This window comes from Eretmochelys imbricata, chromosome 14 (genome assembly GCF_965152235.1).
Source record: "Eretmochelys imbricata isolate rEreImb1 chromosome 14, rEreImb1.hap1, whole genome shotgun sequence".
Taxonomy (NCBI): Eukaryota; Metazoa; Chordata; order Testudines; family Cheloniidae; genus Eretmochelys; species Eretmochelys imbricata.
In genome coordinates this window covers 7605860-7628871 of record NC_135585.1, presented here as the reverse complement: position 1 = coordinate 7628871, position 23012 = coordinate 7605860, and the positions used below count along the sequence as shown (strand labels likewise).

The 23012-nt window shown below is 40.9% G+C and overlaps 1 protein-coding gene across 2 annotated transcripts in view; it reads right to left on the bottom strand.

Moving 5' to 3' along the window:
• PRKCA (protein kinase C alpha) overlaps positions 1-23012 on the bottom strand; it is a 318987-nt gene that overhangs the window by 99946 nt on the left and 196029 nt on the right. For both annotated transcript variants that reach the window (XM_077833765.1, XM_077833766.1), the window contains exon 4: positions 209-320. In XM_077833765.1, the coding sequence (XP_077689891.1) occupies positions 209-320 (112 nt within the window). The remainder of the gene's footprint in view (positions 1-208; positions 321-23012) is intronic.

Genomic DNA, 23012 nt, shown 5'->3' with positions numbered 1-23012 from the left:
TTTTCCCACTGGAGGAGGTTTGGCAGATTTATATTGTTTTACTAAGAGAGTCTTCAGTAATGAAATATTCATTTGAAATATACAGTACTGTAATTAACTGTAATTGAAACAATATTTTTCCAGACAAAGGAAAGAGGACGCTTGATGCCTAATGGTTTCCCTTATTATCTAAAAGGCCATTTTAATAACATTAGAAAAACTTACTTACTGTCACATTTCATCCCTTGATGTAGAAGTCCATACAGCAATGACCCACAATGGTCACAGAATGTCGGGCTTCCATATGTGTGGATTTTAAACTTATGTTTGCTTCTGGGATCCTAAAGAGGAAGCAGAAATAGGTTCTTAAGTAATGTCTAATAAAACTGCAAGCCAAATTTCATACATTACTGTAAATGTTGAATACATTAGAGCGCCACAGCTTATGTAGCAGAAAAGCACACAATATGTATTGTAGAATACCGCAAATTCACAAGGTACGTGCTAGCTGAGTGAACCTAGAGTTGGTACAGCTATCAATCTGCAATTAAAATACACATTGACAGGAGCAGGATTGCATACTAAACAACAACAGGATTCAGCCTTCAGTGAACATGGCATATACTAGATATCTTTATTCACAAGTTGTGATGGAATACATGTAATAGCAGTCATTGCTTCTAAATAAAGATATATGATATTTGGAAAAAAACATGTTTTGGAAGTTTGTTCTGACACTCAGGTAAGCGCTTTAATCTGAACATGGAAAAAACTACCGTAAAATCAGGATATCAAAGATGATGTTCAAATATTGTAAATCTGTTTGATTACAAAGGAAAATTAGCTCATTTTAACTTGACATGCTAAATATTTTACTCAGACTGAAATTCCAACTAAGAAATGTATAGTGACGAGACATCTTAATGCCACCGGCCGCTTGGAAAAGATTTCTAGTTTAGGATCAGTAAAATCATTTAAATCAAACAAATACAGTATGGTAACTTCAAACAGGGTTGCCAACTTTCTAACCATAGAAAACCCTTGCCTTGCCCCCTTCCCCAAGGCCCTGCCCCCACTCACTCCATCCCCCTTCCCTCCGCCACCCTTACTCACTTTCACCCGGCTGTGGCAGTGGGCTGCGGTGCAGGAGGGGGTGAGGTCTCTGGCTAGGGGTGTGGGCTCTGGGGTGGAGTCAGGGATGAGGGATTTGGGGTTCAGGAGGGGACTGGGGCTGAGGGGTTCAGAGTGAGAGAGAAGGCTCTGTGCTGGGGCAGGCATTTGGAGTGTGGAAGGGGGTGAGGCTTCTGGCTGGGGGTGCAGGCTATGGGGTGGGGGGTGTAGGAGGGGGCTCCAGGCTGAGCAGTGGGGCCAAGGGGTTCAGAGTGTGGGAGCGGACTCCAGGCTCAGTCAGGGTTTGGGGTGTGGAAGGGGTACGGGATCTCAGCTGGTGATGTGGGCTCCAGGGTGGGGCCAGAAATGAGGGGTTCAGGGTGCTCCAGGCTGGGGCAGAGGGTTAGAAGTGGATCAGATAAAAAATGACTATGATTTTGAATCTGAAATTAATTACATCTTTCTTTCTTTCTGCTAATTCTCTGACTAACTCCATGAAGAAAGGGATTATGCAATTTTAGCTCCTTCTAGCATTATTACAACTTTATGAATACCTAATTGTCATACAAGGACTCCTTTAACACAGCAAATAGCTACATCTTAATCTAAATGCCACCCTCAACAGGTAGGTGTAGTTGATTAGGCCACTGCCAAATAGGGAGATCCCCAGCTGTAGAGAAGGAGGTACTCGATGACAGGCACCAGGTAGCTCATCCTTCCCCCATCCCGAACCCTCCGACATCTTCTACAAAAAGTTTCTGTGTACATTTTAAATTAATACCAATTGTCATATTATTTTACATTTAGAGTATTACTATACAATCAGCAAAAATAAAGTAACATGTCAACTTAAATCAAGCTTGCCACTAAAGGTCATTTCCGCTTTTCAGATAATACTTGAGACGATTCATAAGAAGAATGAAACACATGAACTGAGATTTCAAGTTGACAGTACATTACATTGTCTGTTTATTTCTCAGCCTGAAATATGTTATGAAAGGAAATGCTGTACAATATTTATTTCATGAACGCTGTCAGTTTAAATTGAACTACACTCAAAATTTTCCAGAGAACATCTGTTTGTTGTTTATTAAAGATATAGTCAATGGGATCTTGTGGTATGGGGTCATGGGAATGTGACTTTTCAGAAAGGTTATCTGAAGAATAGAATATCACAGCTCCTCTGGAGGAGAAGGAGTGCACAGTAATATCGAAACCATTTAAAACAAAGTTTCAATGCTAACTCTTCATTCTATTTTTAATTAGGAAGGAACATGGGTAAATGCTGCCTTAATTTATAATTATACATAAACATTATTTTCCTAACCACTGTTGCTGTTGCTAAGTAAATCTGTTGCTAAGACTAACACTGGAAGGGACTTTTTTAAAAACTTGTGTTAAACATCTGCCATAAATGACATTTATGATAGACAGTTTACAAAACTGTAAGTATAAGGGAAAAGCAAATACAGGAAACGATCATTGTGAATGCTTAATCAATAATCTACTGTACCTGTAATATTACACTAAGACTGTAAAACAATTGTCAAATAGTTGTCATAGCATAGAAATACCTGTACAATATACTTTATCTGTGATGTATATTGCCTCCGGCTGGTACATGAGAGTTGAAGTGATCACCTGTCAAGTATTTACAATTATCCTTATACTTATTGTCTGACATTGTTGATTCTGCTTCCAAGTCTCTTTAAATCAGGTCAATAAATTGTTTGTTGAATTTAGCTTTTAGTTTGCAAACGTGGAAGTCATGTGTTGTTTGACTTTACACAGTTTCATTTTATCTAAAAAGAACAGGAGTACTTGTGGCACCTTAGAGACTAACCAATTTATTTGAGCATAAGCTTTCGTGAGCTACAACTCACCTCATCGGATGCATGCAGTGGAAGTGAGCTGTAGCTCACGAAAGCTTATGCTCAAATAAATTTGTTAGTCTCTGAGATGCCACAAGTCCTCCTGTTCTTTTGGCGGATACAGACTAACATGGCTGATACTCTGAAACCTGTCATTTTATATAGTTAACACCATTATTTTACCCAATTTCATTGTATTTTTATAGTGGTATAATATGCTTTAAGCACTCCTGATTTATGTATAAAATAATTAACAACATAAATGACAAAATACAAATAATAAAAATACAGTGTTGGGCTCATTATATACATGTTATAGTTGTGCAATACCTTTTACTTTTTTGTTTTTATTTTATTTGTTAAATTACTATTCAAACATTTGGGCAAAGCAGGATTATGCCATAGAAACAGATCATGTAGCTGCCTTGGTTATCATCAGTTGATTCAATACCGTGTGCCATAACGCAGGACAGTGGGGTGGGAGGAGGTATTGTTTCATATTCTCTGTGTATATATAAAGTCTGCTGCAGTTTCCACGGTATGTATCTGATGAAGTGAGCTGTAGCTCACGAAAGCTCATGCTAAAATAAATTGGTTAGTCTCTAAGGTGCCACAAGTACTCCTTTTCTTTTTGCGAATACAGACTAACACGGCTGTTACTCTGAAACCTGTCATAACGAGAAAGCTTATTTAACCATTCAGAGCACCTTTTTTTACCCATTTTGATTATGCATACATGAGTTTAATAGTGGGACACCAGAGACTGCTCCATTACCAGATAGCTCCATTAAACTGGATAGCCCTGATCCTACAACTCTGATACATGCACTTAACATGACTATCATGAGTACTCCCATTCAAAGTAATCACTAAGTATGTGTAGAACCATTTACAGGATCAGCGCCTAACTGTATAGCCTAATAGTCTCTCATATTACAAAAGCCTAGACCACTCGTGTCATAAAGCAGCATAACAATGAGCCGTCCATGGGACTACCACTTGCTTAATCTCACCTAATATCAATGAGTAAAACATTTTATGAAACTTCCGAAAGATCAAATCTTTAAGCCAATAGCATGCAAACTTGGGGGCAAGTTCTGTCCTCAGCTATCTCCAGAAAACAACTATTGACTTAAACAGAATTATGTATATGCACGAGGGTAGAATTTGGCTCTTACCTTTTGCCAGTAAAATGCTACAAAAATAAATTAACTGGGGTAGAATATTATATGACTTACACTGGCTTTCACAAATACTTACAAGGCACTCCGTTATCTACACATATATAATTTAAATATAAACATCGTTCAACTTTTTACATTCCACTTAATAGTAGTTTCCTGCCCAACTTAAACTGCCTGTACTTCTATGTTTAAAACAACACACACAGCACGACTTTGATCTTCTGAGCAGCAGTACGTTTGTTCCGACCATTTTATTCTACACATTCACACTCGCAAGAGAAGACTCCTTCTTGGCTGAATGTGAATGCAGAGAAAGAAATATCAAAAATCCTGCTGAAATGGAAATTCTCCCTTCGTATGAAATCCATTTTAAACATTTTCCAGTTGCTTGATTGACAGCAAACACAAAAACCTCAGGAACTTTTAAGGCTAGAAAATGACAGGAGGCATTTGCCCCAGTCTAACTCTCTCTTTTTTGAATTCTGTGTTTTTTTGGTTGGGCAACAAGTCCTGAAAGATTCATGTTGCCACGGTAAAACATCTTTTCCGTTCTGGGCTGGCATATGGAGATCTAGCTCACTAGATCTGCAGGGAATGTTGCTGTATGTGTGTGTCTAATCTTATACTACACTACAGGACTTCCAACTGTCTGTGCAGCAGTGGCAGCATGAAATATGGAACGGTACAAGCACACCTATAAAGCCATGATTTCAAGGCAAATGCATTACCCAGACCATTGCCTAAGACAAGGTCTGATTATATTCACTAAACAAGGAAAAGGGGGTATGCACATGTGTGTTAAAAAAAAGGACCCAAGATAAAATCATTCAGAAGATAGAGCCTTTTATGATCATCTCTTCCACATATTCTAAAACAGTATCTGAGAATTCACGTGAGAGCACTTCAGTCATTACTTTGTTTCCTAACTGCATGGGTATAGCAAATAAAATGTGAAATTCCATAAAACAACCTTTGAAAAACAGGTTCCACAATACGACAAGGATGTAGCGAATTTGAAGTCAACATGAAAATGCATAAAAAGGGTACAATCTATGTAGCTTACTGCATCGTATTAGATAGAACACTACATATTTACCAATACACACACTAGGTAGCTCACTGATGTAATGACTTTTGTAGTATTACAACAGTAACATTCTTCTATGAATGAATTGTGCTTGAACTATTTCCCTAAGGCACTGAACAGAAACATCCTTCCCGTTAGCTATCCACCTGTTGTCTTCAACAATGTGAATGCTGCACTTCCCATTAACATTTGGGCTCCCACATATCACTCTTATAGTATCCAGGAAGTAAAGAGATCACAGGATCTTGTTCTAATCTCACATCCTGTTATATTTTAAGGAGGAGTCCAGTGTCTGGTAGTATATGGCACTGTGTTTATTGTTTAATGGCAGCAGTAGGAGGAGGAAAGCTTTGAGGAGGAAAGCTTCTATACCTATCTTTGCACGTGAGGCTCCAGATTGTGCCTGTAATCCAGCTATTAAAAAGGTGCTCTAGTGGCAGAAGAAAATGAAAAACCACAAAGGAATATCCTCAAGCACTGGAACAGCCTATTAAGAATTCCGTCACACTAAATCCACCAAATCCTAGGAATTCCTATTAATGCTAAAGACAGAGGAACTGCCAGAGCGTGTACCATGTGAAGTGCATATTATTTATTAAAAGATGCTCTTTTAACTTACTTAGGGCATGATCCTGCAGGTCTGGATTCATACTAATGGGTGCCAGAGTTGTATAATTTTTGGTGGTACCCAGAATGGGTCCAAGCAGAGCCATCCCATCCATAAGACGGATCGGGGCAATCACCCTGGGCCCCACGCTCTGGGGGGGCCCCATGCTTCAGGGGGATGCAGGGTCCAGGCAGAGCCATCCCGGCCATAGGACGGACTGAGGCAACTGCCCCGGGTGCCACGCTTTTGGGGGCCCCACGCTTCAGGGAGACGCGGGGTCCAGGGTGGCTTGGTGCATTAGTGGAGGGCCTAGCACCAAGCAACCTGGCCCCAGCCCACCCCTGCTGTGAAAAACAAGCTAAGCGTAAGTAAAAAAACCCAAGGAATGTTTGTCTAGATTTACAATATTTTAAGGATTATGAATCCCGTGACATTTAGAAAGCGCACAGAATACATTTATATTTACTTGGAAACATGCAATTGCTGTAAATTGCTGTGCAATTTTCTTACCCTGTTCACTTTTAGCCAAAGTTAACCTTTAATAATTCCTCACCAGAAGCACCTCTGGCTATATCATCTTAGTAGCAAACATGACCAAGCCAAGGCAGAACATGACAAACCAACTGTCAAGCAATGGCTTCTATTGGCAAGATTACTGAATTTTGCACTAAACCTGGCAGAGATTAATCATAAATACTCTAAAGGGAAAATTCACTCTTCTTTTCACAGAATCAGTAAAAAGGCAATGGGAAAACTGTAAAAGTCCTGCCATCACTAAGCAGTGCTGAGTTATGATACATAAGTTGAGACATGTAATGTTATTGTAGGCTGAAAAGTAGTAAAACCTCTGCTTCCTGCTCATACCTGTCTTCTAATATCAAAGCACATTTTCACTATGAAGAATTAGCGTAACTGGACTTAATCTAGATAAATAGGAAAGGAAAGCTCTTGCAATTTGTGATTTAGGTATTTCATTATTTTGCCTGCTCAGAAACAACTACTCCTTTACAGTTTTGTGCATTTTACACTTGTATTGGCTAGACAGGCACAGAACCAACCAATATTAGGTGAGCTGTCACATCACTAAGCCTAGGCTGAGATTTTCCAAGCCTCACAGGCCATACCGAGATACACAATTCCCATTTACACTGAATGGAAGTCATGTATCTAAACTGACTAGGCAGCTTTGAAAATCTCAGCCCTATTTGCTAATCTCAAGCATACCTCTGTTACTCTAATCTAGGGTCACATTTAAGTGGAGACAGCCAAAGACAATAAAACAGGTGAATTTCTGACATGAAAAGATTTGTCCAAAAAGAACTACACCAAGAGTCCTCAAACTTATTCACTAATCTAAGTCTGAGGCAAAACCTCCAAAGGTGTACAATTAGAGAAGTAATTCACTCCGCCAAACAGGCTGATTAGGACAGATTTTTTTTTTGTCACTACTCCACTTCACTCCTGTGCCTTTAAATATTCTAGACAGGAGAAGATACTCAATTACACTTACACTCCTCTAGAGGGAGGAACAACAACATATAGGCACAATCTAACCACCCTTTTTAAAAAAAAAAACAACAAAAAACCCACTATGCATTTTCATTAAACTAAAGATAAATTCTTCTCCCTGCAGCCGCACAAGCAGAATTTATTACTCTCTGGTAGCTAATATAGTTCAACAATGGCCGTTATGACTGACAACCTACAGCACTATTTCTATGACGTAAGTAAACTCTAAATAACCAGACAAATTAATGTTGATGTGCTTTTTCTGGCTAGCAACACTTGCAGTTGCCCTGATGCAAATGTTGTGGAACAACTAATTAGCTTACGTTGGTGGAAATGTTTTGCAGGTGATGCCATGGAAAAGCTAAATACATAAATTATAAAATATACTTTATACTTCTAACAGTAAAGACATGGGATGATGTGGACAGCAATCCTGATTTGATTTTTTTATTTAAAGATGCATGTTTGTTTTTAAAGAAGAGATCTGTTATTTCTCCAGTGCCAGCAGGAACTGGAAGTCTGTCTTGAAGTTCTAGATCTTAGCTTAGTTTAGTTTATAACATCATAACAAATGCAACTGAACATACACCACCTTGGGCATTTAGCCATGAGAAAGGTCTGCTATGACGCCTATCCTGATAAATGCCTCCTTAAAGTCAAGTAATCATTTCGAATCAGAAATTTAACTATTGGTAATGTTAGATGAGTATGGAAAATAAACGGCCGGGGGGGAAGAAAAATGCTACCATAGATTATGAGAATAAGGAAGGTTCAGATTGTTTCAAATTCTGTATTTGAACAGCATATTGTTTAACAGAGTCGGAGTCACAGAGTGGGACTCCTAGAATGCATTTGTGGCCCTGCCATTAACTTGCTGTTTAACCTTGGTTAAGTCACATACTCTCTCTGTACCTCAGTTTCACAAGTGTACAAAATTAGAACACCATGCAGTGTTGTTGCAAAGTCAAATTAACTGATATTTGTATAAAGTGCAAAAATGCTATATCATCATACAGCAAAGAAACCAATTATTTACACAAGCACATGGTGTGGGTTACAGTAGCTCGCACAACTCAAGACTTAGGACAGAGTCAGGATATCTGGATTCTTTTTCCAGCTCTACTTCTGACATGCTGCATGGCCTTCAGCAAGTCTTAACTTCTCTGTGCTTCAGCTTCCCCATCTTTAAAACACAGGTAATGATATTTACTAGTTTTAGTGAAGCCATATCTAAGTGCTATGTATTATTTCTTCTTCTTCTATTCCTGTACACCAGATCAACAATGACAATGGGGCTGAAGGAAATCTTTCCACCACTTTCTGTCTTGTACCAGCTTCATTCATCTTTAAAACTTTTTGTTCTATGTCATTCTTCACCATGACAGGTTTCAGTGTAGCAGCCGTGTTAGTCTGTATTCGCAAAAAGAAAAGGAGGACTTGTGGCACCTTAGAGACTAGCCAATTTATTTGAGCATAAGCTTTCGTGAGCTACAGCTCACTTCGTCCGATGAAGTGAGCTGTAGCTCACGAAAGCTTATGCTCAAATAAATTGGTTATTCTTCACCATGTCCATTCAATGCATCCTTGGTTTTCCTCTATTTCTAGTTCCTTGCACTCTTGTATCTTGCCTTCTCGTGTATCCTTTCTGGGTCCATTCTTGACACATGTCCCAACCATCGCAGTTGTCTCTCCTTAATTTTCTGTAACAGCATTATTTCTTGCCCTACTCATTTTATCATCACTTCATTTTTTATTTTCTGCAATCTTGAAACACTCGGTATTCTGCTCAGTCAGTTCATTTCCACAGGCATTATCTTTTGTTCACCAGCTTTCCTCAGACGCCAGCATTCTGACCACACAGCAGTGTTGACACAACTCGTCTCAAACATTATCTAAATGTCTTCAGCCTTCCAGATCTTGCAGTGTTTTCTGAATGCTGCAGCGGTGAGTCCGATTCTTCTTTTAATATCATCTTCACAATTCACATTTTTCCGTACTAGTCCCCCAAGGCATACACAAATGTTTTTATTTCTTCCGATTCTCAACTTTGATCTTCCACTTGTCTTCCAATTGCCAAAATGAACTTTTCCATGCTGGTCTTCAGTCTGAATTTTCCCCATTCCCTGCCCTCCTTGGTCAACGATATGAGAGCAATATCATCTGCAAATCTAAGGTTATTCAGGTCTTCCCACATAACATGATTCCTCCCACTCCCTATGTATTAGTTATTATTAATGGATAATGTACCAAATAAGCTGAAAAATTATTGCTTTTGATGCAAGTAGATACGTGGTATGATCCCATTCCACACCCTACAAATATAACGGCCAACACCTACTGTTTACCTACATGCACCCAGAAGTAGCCTAAAGTGTAAGACATAGGAAGGAGTCAAGAGCAGAGATTTTTGGGGAGTAAACCCTTGAAAATTTACATCTAGTTTACATCAAGAAAATATTACAAGGATATTGCTCTCTGAGCAGTCTATGCCCCTTGGTGTCTTGAAAATCAATCTGTTGGTAGCTGCAAGTGCGAAAAAGAATCTTGTGCAGTCAGTGTGTGTGTGTGAAATTGACAGAATCAACAAAGGACATGGAAGGGTTCTCTGCATATACCCTGCCCAGCCAGCTTTGCCTATCCCAAGCCCGCTTCTGTTTGAGCTCAGAGCTTCCCAGCTTGTCTGACATCCACAGGCAATGGTTCTGGGACAACAAGCTTTTCAACCACCTGACTCTACTTTCTGCCACTTTGGTTTGCACTCGATTCAGTGTGAATGACATATTTCAACTTCTGACATGTATTACATACATATTTAAGAGGAATCAGTTCTCCCTATAATGACTCTGTGAAAGGTAATATATTAACTCGGTTAACAGGAGAACTCAGCAACTGTAAAAACAGTGACTGCACAGTTATTTTTGTTTCAAAGGAGTTACTGTATAGGACTGTCCATTAGAAAATGAATAAAATATGACATGATTTAGAAACAACCCTATGGAAATGTCAATGAAAATACTGCTGACCATGTGGAAACACATTTCTACCGCTAGTTTATTTTTGTAATAATGTGTGTCATCAGTGTATGGAGGCGCCGCAAAGGCTAGTTGACATGAGTCACACACAGAAAACCTCTTGTTCACTAGTACTATCAAATAGGAAACTCTAACAGTTCCATTACACTGAAATATCAGCTGTGATTAGGCTTCATTCCAGTATCTGTGTCTAGCTCTCTCCTCAAAGAGGATACCCACTTCCTCTCTGAAAGGGATGGTCTTAATGGCCATCAACTGCTAGACTGAAGGCTCAAGGAATCAGGGCTGAAAGGAAAGAATAATTATCAGACCACTTTCTGCCACATCATGTACAGTATACATAATATGCAAGTATATCCTACAATGATGAAAGGTAACAGAAATTGTACATCCAATTCCCCTTGCAAGGTAGCAAGAGTTGTATAACTTCAAGAGAAAAACTGAACTTTATTTACTAGAAGACAGAGAAAAGATCCTGTGAAGAGGCTATGTGGGGATTTTCCAGGAGACTGTGTCTGAAGAAAAAAATAACCACCCTTGGATACTAAATCAGAATATACAGCTTTTATGTGCTGTAATATATCAAATATTTCTTACAATAAATAACAGCTCACAGAAGCTATTCTTTAAGTTCATATACTTCAGGTTGGGTTTTAGATTTATTTGCAGAAGACTTATTGCACCCACTCACATTTTACCCATCCTATAGATAAATAATGAACTATACTCACCAGTTCTTTGGATGAGTTTTCTAGGAACAAGGGCTGAACTCTCTCATTCATAGTAGTTAAACTTACAGAGTTCATGTGCCTCAAAATGCCTTTGTTTCAAATTCTCTAGAACTTATTTTCAACAACAAGGTATGACAAATAAATTCTAGCAATTGCAGCTCTTAAGGTGGGCCCTACCTTAATTGATGATTCATTAAGCACAACATGTGAAAAAAGCAAACTCAAGGCTGAGCAAGCAGAAATAATCTCCAAAAAGCTCAACCAGATTCTGAACTACTGTTCAGAAACAGAGAGAACTGTCATGTAATTCAGCAAAAATAAAATGGCAAATATGAGCTACAGTAAGTGTATAATTATGTTTTAAAGTTACTAGCCCAGAAACAGGAAAGTTTGGCTCAAATACAATACACTAGTAAACTAAAGTGAATAAGGCAGACTGTCAAAGATCCTAACTATTCTTTAGAATGGGGTTCCCAAACTGTGGTACATGTACAAGACATCTTGCAGGGGGGAGGTAGATAGAAGAAATTGTGTAATGGTGGATTTTATTTATTATTTTATTTATTGCATTTTCAAAATAGGCAACTCAGGTGACCTTTTAAAATTCTGTGGATATGTGTTATATAAAATATTGTAGTTAATTTACCTCAAGATTTAGCAACGAGAACACAGATAAACAGGGACGCTGACGTACAGAGCCCTCACCTCCAATCACCATACAGCACTGGTTCAGTTGCCCAGCAACTGTCCAGTCTAACTGAGCTCAAAACCAAGTCAGGGTTAGGTTTTTTCAGTTATATATGTCACACTATAGCTATACCTGTACATAACAGTGAAATATGGAAAGATAGCTAAAGACAGGTAGTGTTAAGAAGAACACACAAAGTATCGGTGATGAGACAGGCAAGTGTACGCGGGCAGCTGGTAAATCTGGAAGGGGGTACGTGGACAGCTGGTAGTTCTGGAAGGAGGTAAGCAATAAGAAAAGTTGGGAACCTCCGCTTTAGATTATATACCTTTATTATCAAAGTACTTTGATTAGTATCATAAATAGGTTAAAACATGCTACACTTGAAATAATATATACATGACAGTTTACTACAGGCTATATTTCCATCAAACAAAAATTTAGATCTAGAGCAGGAGCCGCTTACTTCTGTTACCATCTCCAATAGAGGACTACCACCCTACAGAGCAAGCATTCACCTTGAACAGGTCTTTTTCATCTATAATTTCCACGATCCAACTTGTTAACACTAAATTTAAAAGAGCTGTCCAGAGCCAACCAGAATCCTTGTTTTGGTCTACAGCATCTCAATGCACCTGAATGATGATGATTTTTAATCAAGCACATTGCTTAGTCGGCTATATGAATAGGACTATTTTTCAACAAGTTATTGACATCCTGCAAAATATCACCGTTCATGCTGATGGAATACTGTTTTAAGTCTTCTACTTTGTCTGCCTCTTCCACACTTTCTTCAGAGTCCTTTGGAATTAATTCATCAGTATTTCGCAAGTTCCTTATAAGGACAACATAACAGAACGCATCGTTCTTCGTCAACACAGTACTGCCCTACATTCATATTTCTTGTCGTAAAGTCACACTTCAAAATGAAAAGGAGAAAACTAACACTAGTTTTAGGGCACATAATTTCCATACACCAACCCAACAAAGTATTGAAACGCTTACATCCACCCTTCCGCAGGAAAGGACTTGAGCATGTGCTTACTCACTTTGCTGAAATGAGCCTTCTTCCATTTAAGTCCAATTAGTAACAGTGGAAACTCTATCCAAGGACAGATGATAGAATACAGCCCAAAGATTAGCTTACCTGGCAGTATATGTAATGGGACAGTAAAGGAAATCTTAGTTAACAAAAATACTGCAAGAAAAAAGTACTGCAGAAAACAGGTTATTTTAACTGAGACCAGAATAGCTCCTACTGGTTAGAAAGGAGATTCAAACCCCTTTTAAAGTTAAACAGACACTCTCCTTCATCTATTCAGTAATGCTGGGTTTCTGGCATTTCTTGAAAAAAAAAGAAGAATTCTTAATGTTCTTTACAAGGCAAACTACATCTAATAAAATATATGTTGAAAGTATATCAACATAGTAAGAGATGGATAAATGTACGTGACTTATAACATATCAAGAAATCACTGATCCTATTCACAATTAGAAATACAAATAATTATGCATATTTGATGTGAGTTTTTGATAACTCATTTCCATAAAGAGCAAGAATAACTGACAGTTTCTGAAATAGAACACAAATTTCAAAAGCATTTTCTAAAAGACTGGCAGATCTGTTTTCATCAAATCAATACACAACATACTACAACCGCTCATCATTTCCTACTGTGAAAGAAAGAAACACTGAATTCTGTATAGTTCATACTGCACAGGATTTTTTTCTTTCCAAAATCCTCCATTAAACACTAGATCAACATGGAGCTTTGTTTTGACAGGTTGGAGAAAACGGTGTGCAGTTTGTGTTGGATAAACTGTACTTATAACACATTTACCTCACTATTGATTAATGATCCAGTTAATCAAAAATACTGAAGAGAAATCTACTGCATTTTTCTCGGTAGGGAAAAAATCCTAGATACTTCCTGTACTTTACTCAGTCAAGACTTTTATTAACTTCAGTCGGAGTTTTGCCCTAGTAAGGCCTTCAGATTCTGGCACACTGAGACTCAGTCACACTGTATCTCACAAAACAGTGGGTACAACTCATTAACTAAACCCGCATTCAGATGCAGTATCATTTTCTGAATGTGTGTCTGCTTTTTACCCTTCGTTTTCCTGCTGGGATGGTCAAATATTGTACAAAGTCATCCACTCTGACGGCAGCTTAGACCTGAGTCTGTAGTTTGTGCCAGGGAGCCACGTTCTGCTACTGGAAATAATAAACAACTTCCATGGTTTAACATATGGTTTCTATTATCACAATCCAGGATGTGAGGAAGAGAAATAGTATAACATGCGCTGTTAATTGGTAACCAGCAATATCCAGTTTCTGATACAATGGCCTTGCACAGGCATAATCACTTAAAAAAAAATACCCAAGGAGAGAATCCTGTCTCAGACAGCAACACAGACAATTTGAGACATACAGAGATTACTGGGCGATGTTCTAGTCTGTGATATGCAGGACATCAGACTAAAATATAATGTCCTCTTCTGGCCTCGACAACTATAAAAATGCTTTTAAAAGATTTTTTTTTCATTTCTTTCTGGGGAGTCAGCCTATCAAGGACAGTACAGCATGAGCTGTAAGTGTACTAGGAGACACAGCGACTTCACTGCTTTAAAAGCTAATTATGTTTATGGTCCCTGCTTCAGTGTGAAGTTTCTGGGGATGGGTGGTGATGGGAAAAGCAGGGGAAAAGGGCATGATATAACTAGGGTTCAATAAAACTAGAAGAGGATTGGAATTAATATAGCAAAAGCCTAAAAGAATGTGTTGGAGAGGACTAGTACAAGTGAGTGACTTCATATAGTTTTTTGGGGGGGTTGGGGTGGGGGTGACAACATATAAAATACCTTCACATCCCTAATAAATGGTTTATACATAAATTCTTTTGAACATAAGAATGGCCATACTGGGTCAGACCAAAGGTCCATCCAGCCCAGTATCCTGTCTACCAACAGAGGCCAATGCCAGGTGCCCCAGAGGGAGTGAACCTAACAGCTAATGATCAAGTGATCTCTCTCCTGCCATCCATCTCCACCCTCTGACAAACAGAGGCTAGGGACACCATTCCTTACCCATCCTGGCTAATAGCCATTAATGGACTTAACCTCCATGAATTTATCCAGTTCTCTTTTAAACCCTGTTATAGTTTGAGCACATAAGTTTCAAATTTAACTTTTTCCAAGGAAAATTAGATGCACAAACAAGATGCCCTGTTCTGAAAATTATTCAGTGCAGTACCAGCACTAAAATTTAATCAGGAAGCAAACCTTGATTTGCCTGTAAGGTTTCAATAGCACACACTGTACAAAAGGAACAAAGTGTCCAAGCTCTTCAGAATCAGGAAGCTCTGGCAAAGGAAACCAGCATTCTGAAAGTTAGGGAAGGTCATCGGCAACTACACAACAGATCTAGGGACAGCTCCAATGCTATCAACCAATCTATATGAAGTCTGAGGACTCTGCCAAGGAGCTAGATGCTGCTCCTGGAAAAAATAACTTCCATAGATGGACATACGTCTCCTATGATTCCATCCAATGGTGGACAACGAATGGTATAACAAGCTTTCTTATTTGGTAACCAACAATAACCAACCTTTTTCTGATTAAATCAAACTTACACTATTTTAAAAATATATATATAATATGTTTAGAAAGAAGCACAGAAATATTTTTTTTTTTTTTTGGAAAGAACAGTACCAGGAGAAAAATCTACAAAAAACAAATGTAAATGTTTTGTTACAATAAACTACTGGTATTACCCTATGGTGTGTACCTAATTTTCTCTTATCAGGATACATGAATTAGGTAGGGTATCCTAAAACAGGCTGTCAATGAGCTATAGACGATCCTTAGACTTGTCTGAAATCTGCTAACACAGGAGTATTGAGTATAGGATTGATTACACCTCTAGCAAGAAGTAAGAGTTTCATTATTCAAAATTACTTTAAGGAACTAACGCATTAATTCAGGTGCCACTGATACTGGTGGGATGGGGATTTATTCAGGTACCACAACTCCCTTAGGGAACATCTACACTGCCCCCTTTTTTCAATTGTTTATAGCATACATAAACACAAAGCCCCCCTAGCACAGTAACTAAATAACACTGTAGACCCGGGGTAGGCAACCTGTGGCACGTGTGCCAAAGGTGGCACGCGAGCTGATTTTCAGCGGCACCCACACTGCCTGGGTCCTGGCCACCAGTCTCAGGGGCTCCGCTGCTGGCCTGGGGTACTGGCTGCCGGCCCCCTGCCAGCTAGGGTTCCGTCCGCCAGCCCTGCTCAGCCCCGGGTCCTGGCCACCTGTCTGGGGGCTCTGCTGCCGGCCCGGGGTCCCGGCCACCGGCCTGGGGCTCTGCAGCCGCCCCCAGCTGTGGCCCACTGGCCCCAGCCTGGGGCAGTGAGGGGTGCAGGCAGGGGCAAGAGGGGGCACAGCTCAGCACCCCCACCTTAAAAATTGTTCCAGCGCCACTGTACTGGGATATTTTTAAGTCCTGATTTGCTGCTTACATCATTATCATGCCACGTGGAACAGTGTACTGCGTTTGATGTTGAAATTAAAATGTACATGCAAGAACTGAAATCAGAATTTTCTGACAGATTTCAAAATTTCCAGTGATTTGGCCCAATGCTTTCTTTTCTAATTAAACCTGAAAACTTCAATGAAAGCAACTTGGATTTCCAGTCTGTATTTCAGAGGACGGGTGTTGAAGATTTCGAAATGCAGCTCATTCAGTAAAAAAAACAAAGCTCAGATTTGTGAGTATCAAAGTTTGGAGATCTGCAGAGAGATCATGGGGCCTCTCTTCTGACCTGCTGGATATCCCTGCCAGTGAAATTTAACTGTTTGAAGAAAATTGCGTTTGCAAATGCTTTCAGCATTTGGATCCACATACCTGTGTGAACAGGTATTTTTCACACATGCAATCTGTCCTCTGTCCCTCTCAGAGCCAGTTAACAACTGATCACTCAGAAGCCTGTGTGCAGCTTGAAGTATCCAAATACATGCCAGACATTGAAAAATTCAGCAAGGAAAATCAAGGGCAAGGATCACACTAAACTGATAAGATCTGCATTTTAATTTAATTTTAAATGAAGCTTCTTAAACATTTTAAAAACCTTATTTACTTTACATACGATAGTTTAGTTATATATTATAGACTTATAGAAAGAGACCTTCTAAAAATGTTGAAATGCATTACTGGCATGTGAAACCTTAAATTAGAGTAAATAAATGAAGACTCAGTACACCACTTCTGAAAGGTTGCAGACCTCTGCTGTAGACCATGGGGCACAGCTTAGGAGAGTTAAAACATGCCTGAAGGGTGTGGTTATGTACTTGCTTAGTACATAACCTATATGGCTCTCAACCCTCCCAGGAGGTGCCTGTTATTTTTGGCAGTGTAATGCCCCACTGCTTCCCTGCTGCTGGAGTCTAGCAGGGGTGAGGCAGCTGGGAAAGGCTCCAGCAGTAGGGAGAGACTCTAGCCTTTTTCCACTGGCTCCCCACCGCCTTTCACTGACATCTGTGGCTACAGCCTGCTTCTCACTGAAGCGTGTTGCCAAACGTCACTGCCAGTGGTAGGTAGCGTAGTCATAGCTTAAATATACTCACGGGAGCTATAAACACAAATGTATATGAAAAATTAAGAAAGGATCTCAAAATCTTCACAACCAATCCATTCAGAATCATGAAACTAATCTGAGCCGACAACATCAACTCAACACCTCTCCAACCACAATTAAGACTCTTTGTACCCCTTACTAAACTTCGACCTCGTGAAAAGCCTCCGTAGTAAATAAGGGACTCAGGTAATGCCCCACTTCCACATACATGTATAGGGACATTAGCTGACAGTCAACTGCCATGGTCTAACACAGAGAGGTTACTAAAGGAACATATTTGGGAACCAAAAGATCTAATCTAGTCCTGGCTCTTACGCAGATTTCCTGTGTTACCCTAGCCATGACGCTTCATTTCTATGGCCCTCATAACATAAAATGGGGATTTTACTAATGATACCTCACCAGAACATTGTAAGGCTTACTTCAGATGTTTTTACAAGTGGCTTTGAGATCCTAAGCTGATTTGTGCTCCAAGAACTTCACGACAATAATACTACCTTTGGTTTGGTTTTCAAAAGTGCATCCACAGGTTACACTTTCATTTCTCTCCAGCCATACTGGCTGGTTTTGTGATATTTAAAAATACAATAACCTGTTTCCCACAAAATCCTACATTTGTAAACATTTCAGCATACCACCTGTTAACAGGAACGAGGAAGGCAGAGCAATGGTATGAGGAACACCAGTGACGGCAAACTCAGACACCCTGAGATGGTTGGGTACCCCATCAAATAAATGATGTAGTTTGAATTATGGAGGGGAGATTTTATTCACAATTATATTTGTGTAAGAGCAGTTGCTATATTAGTCCTGTCAGACAATATTCTGAAATATGTTACAGAAGCACACTTCCTGGCTTAGAAGAATTTCTCTCAATAAGCATGAAGCTAATGAAACGATCCATCTTATACTAGCACTTTTCAGCTGCACACCTTAGAGACAAAAAATCAGTTGTAGAACATGAACACGCAGTTGTCAGAGTATGAAAAGGGCCAAAGCCTGTTTTCCTTATTCCTTCTTTGTTCATTCAAAATCCCATTGACTTCAATGGGGAGTCATTTTTTATGCCTGAATAAGGATGACAAAATCTGGCCCAAAATTATAACTGTCCTTATGCAGACACAGACTGTTACTGGAGCCACTGAAGTCGTAGGACTTGTGAGATATAACAGGAGTATAACCGCCTTTTATTACCCGACCCATATCATGTGACTTGAAAAGAAAGGTTGCCATATTACCAGCACTCCTCCATGTCTCACCTTTATTTAGGTTTTGTCAGTTGCGTTATTAGCAAATGGCTCATTTTTTTTATTTTCTATAGGGCAGAGGGAGACTCAAAATATTGGGAAGTAGGGTTCAACTACAGTTAAAAGAAAGAAAGAAAAAGATTTTCAGACAGAGGTTTCAGTTCTCTCCTGGAATGCACTCTAAATTAAAAGGTTTTATAATTACTAATTATTATTAAGAGACACATGGTCAGAAAATCAACCTATTTTAATAATTGCCTTTTGTTCATATCCTTGTTATAGAGAATAGTACTGATTGAGCTGGCATATGGAGAGTGAAGACCTATGTAACTGTACTCTCAGGGGTTTATAATTTCCTAATTACCACACAGGCAGTTAAATTTGGGAAAGAATCAGCATTTACCTGCTATTTTTTGTACATTCTTTTTTAACAAAGAAACTGCAGCATAATTACAGGAAATGCATAAACAAAGAATGATGTCAGAAGCTGATTTACTCTTATGAACAGATGAGGAGCAAGGGGGGGCAGGATTTTGTTTTAGATTAAATTCAGTTTAATCTTACAATGTAGAAGTCATGTCATGAAGTAACTTTAAAAAGACTGAATTTAAAAATTACAGTTACTAGTATAGTATTTGTGTTTACAAAAAGCTAGCTGTATTTATTTTTTTAAAGCCTTCTAGCTATTAACCAACAGATGCTGGGAGTCTGAATTCATAAGAAGTCCTTAGAAAGAGAAGGACACATTTATATGCATCTCAGCCCTAAACCAAACCTTACTGAGCCCTGGTCTACATTAGGACTTTAGGTCGAATTTAGCAGCGTTAAATTGAATGTAAACCTGCACCCGTCCATACAATGAAGCCCTTTATTTTGACTTAAAGGGCTCTTAAAATCGATTTCCTTACTCCACCCCTGAAAGTGGATTAGCGCTTAAATCGACGTTGCCAGCTCGAAATTTGGGGTACTGTGGACACAATTCGATGGTATTGGCCTCCGGGAGCTATCCCAGAGTGCTCCATTGTGACCGCTCTGGACAGCACTCTCAACTCAGATGCACTGGCCAGGTAGACAGGAAAAGAACCGCGAACTTTTGAATCTCATTTCCTGTTTGGCCAGCGTGGCAAGCTGCAGGTGACCATGCAGAGCTCATCAGCAGAGGTGACCATGATGGAGTCCCAGAATCGCAAAAGAGCTCCAGCATGGACCGAACGGGAGGTAAGGGATCTGATCGCTGTTTGGGGAGAGGAATCCGTGCTATCAGAACTCCGTTCCAGTTTTCGAAATGCCAAAACCTTTGTCAAAATCTCCCAGGGCATGAAGGACAGAGGCCATAACAGGGACCCGAAGCAGTGCCGCGTGAAACTGAAGGAGCTGAGGCAAGCCTACCACAAAACCAGAGAGGCGAACGGCCGCTCCGGGTCAGAGCCCCAAACATGCCGCTTCTATGATGAGCTGCATGCCATTTTAGGGGGTTCAGCCACCACTACCCCAGCCGTGTTGTTTGACTCCTTCAATGGAGATGGAGGCAATACGGAAGCAGGTTTTGGGGACGAAGAAGATGATGATGATGATGAGGTTGTAGATAGCTCACAGCAAGCAAGCGGAGAAACCGGTTTTCCCGACAGCCAGGAACTGTTTCTCACCCTGGACCTGGAGCCAGTACCCCCCGAACCCACCCAAGGCTGCCTCCTGGACCCAGCAGGCGGAGAAGGGACCTCTGGTGAGTGTACCTTTTAAAATACTATACATGGTTTAAAAGCAAGCACGTGAAAGGATTACTTTGCCCTGGCATTCGCGGTTCTCCTAGATGTAGTCCTAAAGCCTTTGCAAAATGTTTCTGGGGAGGGCAGCCTTATTGCGTCCTTCATGGTAGGACACTTTACCACTCCAGGCCAGTAACACGTACTCGGGAATCATTGTAGAACAAAGCATTGCAGTGTATGTTTGCTAGCATTCAAACAACATCCGTTCTTTATCTCTCTGTGTTATCCTCAGGAGAGTGAGATATAATTCATGGTCACCTGGTTGAAATAGAGTGCTTTTCTTCAGGGGACACTCAGAGGAGCCCATTCCTGCTGGGCTATTTGCCTGTGGCTAAACAGAAATGTTCCCCGCTGTTAGCCACAGGGAGGGGGGAAGGTTGAGGGGGTAGTCACGCGGTGGGGGGAGGCAAAATGCGACCTTGTAACGAAAGCACATGTGCTATGTATGTAATGTTAACAGCAAGGTTTACCCTGAAAGAGTGTAGCCACTGTTTTATAAAATGTGTCTTTTTAAATACCGCTGTCCCTTTTTTTTTCCTCCACCAGCTGCATGTGTTTCAATGATCACAGGATCTTCTCCTTCCCAGAGGCTAGTGAAGATTAGAAAGAAAAAAAAAAGCACTCGCGATGAAATGTTCTCCGAGCTCATGCTGTCCTCCCACACTGATAGAGCACAGACGAATGCGTGGAGGCAAATAATGTCAGAGTGCAGGAAAGCACAAAATGACCGGGAGGAGAGGTGGCGGGCTGAAGAGAGTAAGTGGCGGGCTGAAGACAGGGCTGAAGCTCAAATGTGGCAGCAGCGTGATGAGAGGAGGCAGGATTCAATGCTGAGGCTGTTGCAGGACCAAACCAGTATGCTCCAGTGTATGGTTGAGCTGCAGCAAAGGCAGCTGGAGCACAGACTGCCACTGCAGCCCCTCTGTAACCAACCGCCCTCCTCCCCCAATTCCATAGCCTCCACACCCAGACGCCCAAGAACGCGGTGGGGGGGCCTCCGGCCAACCAGCCACTCCACCACAGAGGATTGCCCAAAAAAAAGAAGGCTGGCATTCAATAAATTTTAAAGTTGTAAACTTTTAAAGTGCTGTGCTTAAAGTGCTGTGTGGCATTTTCCTTCCCTCCTCCACCACCCCTCCTGGGCTACCTTGGTAGACATCCCCCTATTTGTGTGATGAATGAATAAAGAATGCATGAATGTGAAGCAACAATGACTTTATTGCCTCTGCAAGCGGTGACTGAAGGGAGGAGGGGCGGGTGGTTAGCTTACAGGGAAGTAGAGTGAACCAAGGGGCGGGGGGTTTCATCAAGGAGAAACAAACAGAACTTTCACACCATAGCCTGGCCAGTCATGAAACTGGTTTTCAAAGCTTCTCTGATGCGTACCGCGCCCTCCTGTGCTCTTCTAACCGCCCTGGTGTCTGGCTGCGTGTAACCAGCAGCCAGGCGATTTGCCTCAACCTCCCACCCCGCCATAAACGTCTCCCCCTTACTCTCACAGATATTGTGGAGCACACTGCAAGCAGTAATAACAGTGGGAATATTGGTTTCGCTGAGGTCTGAGCGAGTCAGTAAACTGCGCCAGCACGCCTTTAAACATCCAAATGCACATTCTACCACCATTCTGCACTTGCTCAGCCTGTAGTTGAACAGCTCCTGACTACTGTCCAGGCTGCCTGTGTACGGCTTGATGAGCCATGGCATTAAGGGGTAGGCTGGGTTCCCAAGGATACATATAGGCATTTCAACATCCCCAACAGTTATTTTCTGGTCTGGGAATAAAGTCCCTTCCTGCAGCTTTTGAAACACACCAGAGTTCCTGAAGATGCGAGCATCATGCACCTTTCCCGGCCATCCCACGTTGATGTTGGTGAAACGTCCCTTGTGATCCACCAGAGCTTGCAGCACTATCGAAAAGTACCCCTTGCGGTTTATGTACTCGGCAGCTTGGTGCTCCGGTGCCAAGATAGGGATATGGGTTCCGTCTATGGCCCCACCACAGTTAGGGAATCCCATTGCAGCAAAGCCATCCACTATGACCTGCACACTTCCCAGGGTCACTACCCTTGATATCAGCAGATCTTTGATTGTGTGGGCTACTTGCATCACAGCAGCCCCAACAGTAGATTTGCCCACTCCAAATTGATTCCCAACTGACCGGTAGCTGTCTGGCGTTGCAAGCTTCCACAGGGCTATCGCCACTCACTTCCCAACTGTGAGGGCTGCTCTCATCTTGGTATTCATGCGCCTCAGGGCAGGGGAAAGCAAGTCACAAAGTTCCATGAAAGTGCCCTTACGCATGCGAAAGTTTCGCAGCCACTGGGAATCGTCCCAGACCTGCAACACTATGCGGTCCCACCAGTCTGTGCTTGTTTCCCAAGCCCAGAATCGGCGTTCCACAGCATGAACCTGCCCCATTAGCACCATGATGCATGCATTGGCAGGGCCCATGCTTTCAGAGAAATCTGTGTCCATGTCCTGATCACTCACGTGACCGCGCTGACGTCGCCTCCTCGCCCGGTATCGCTTTGCCAGGTTCCGGTGCTGCATATACTGCTG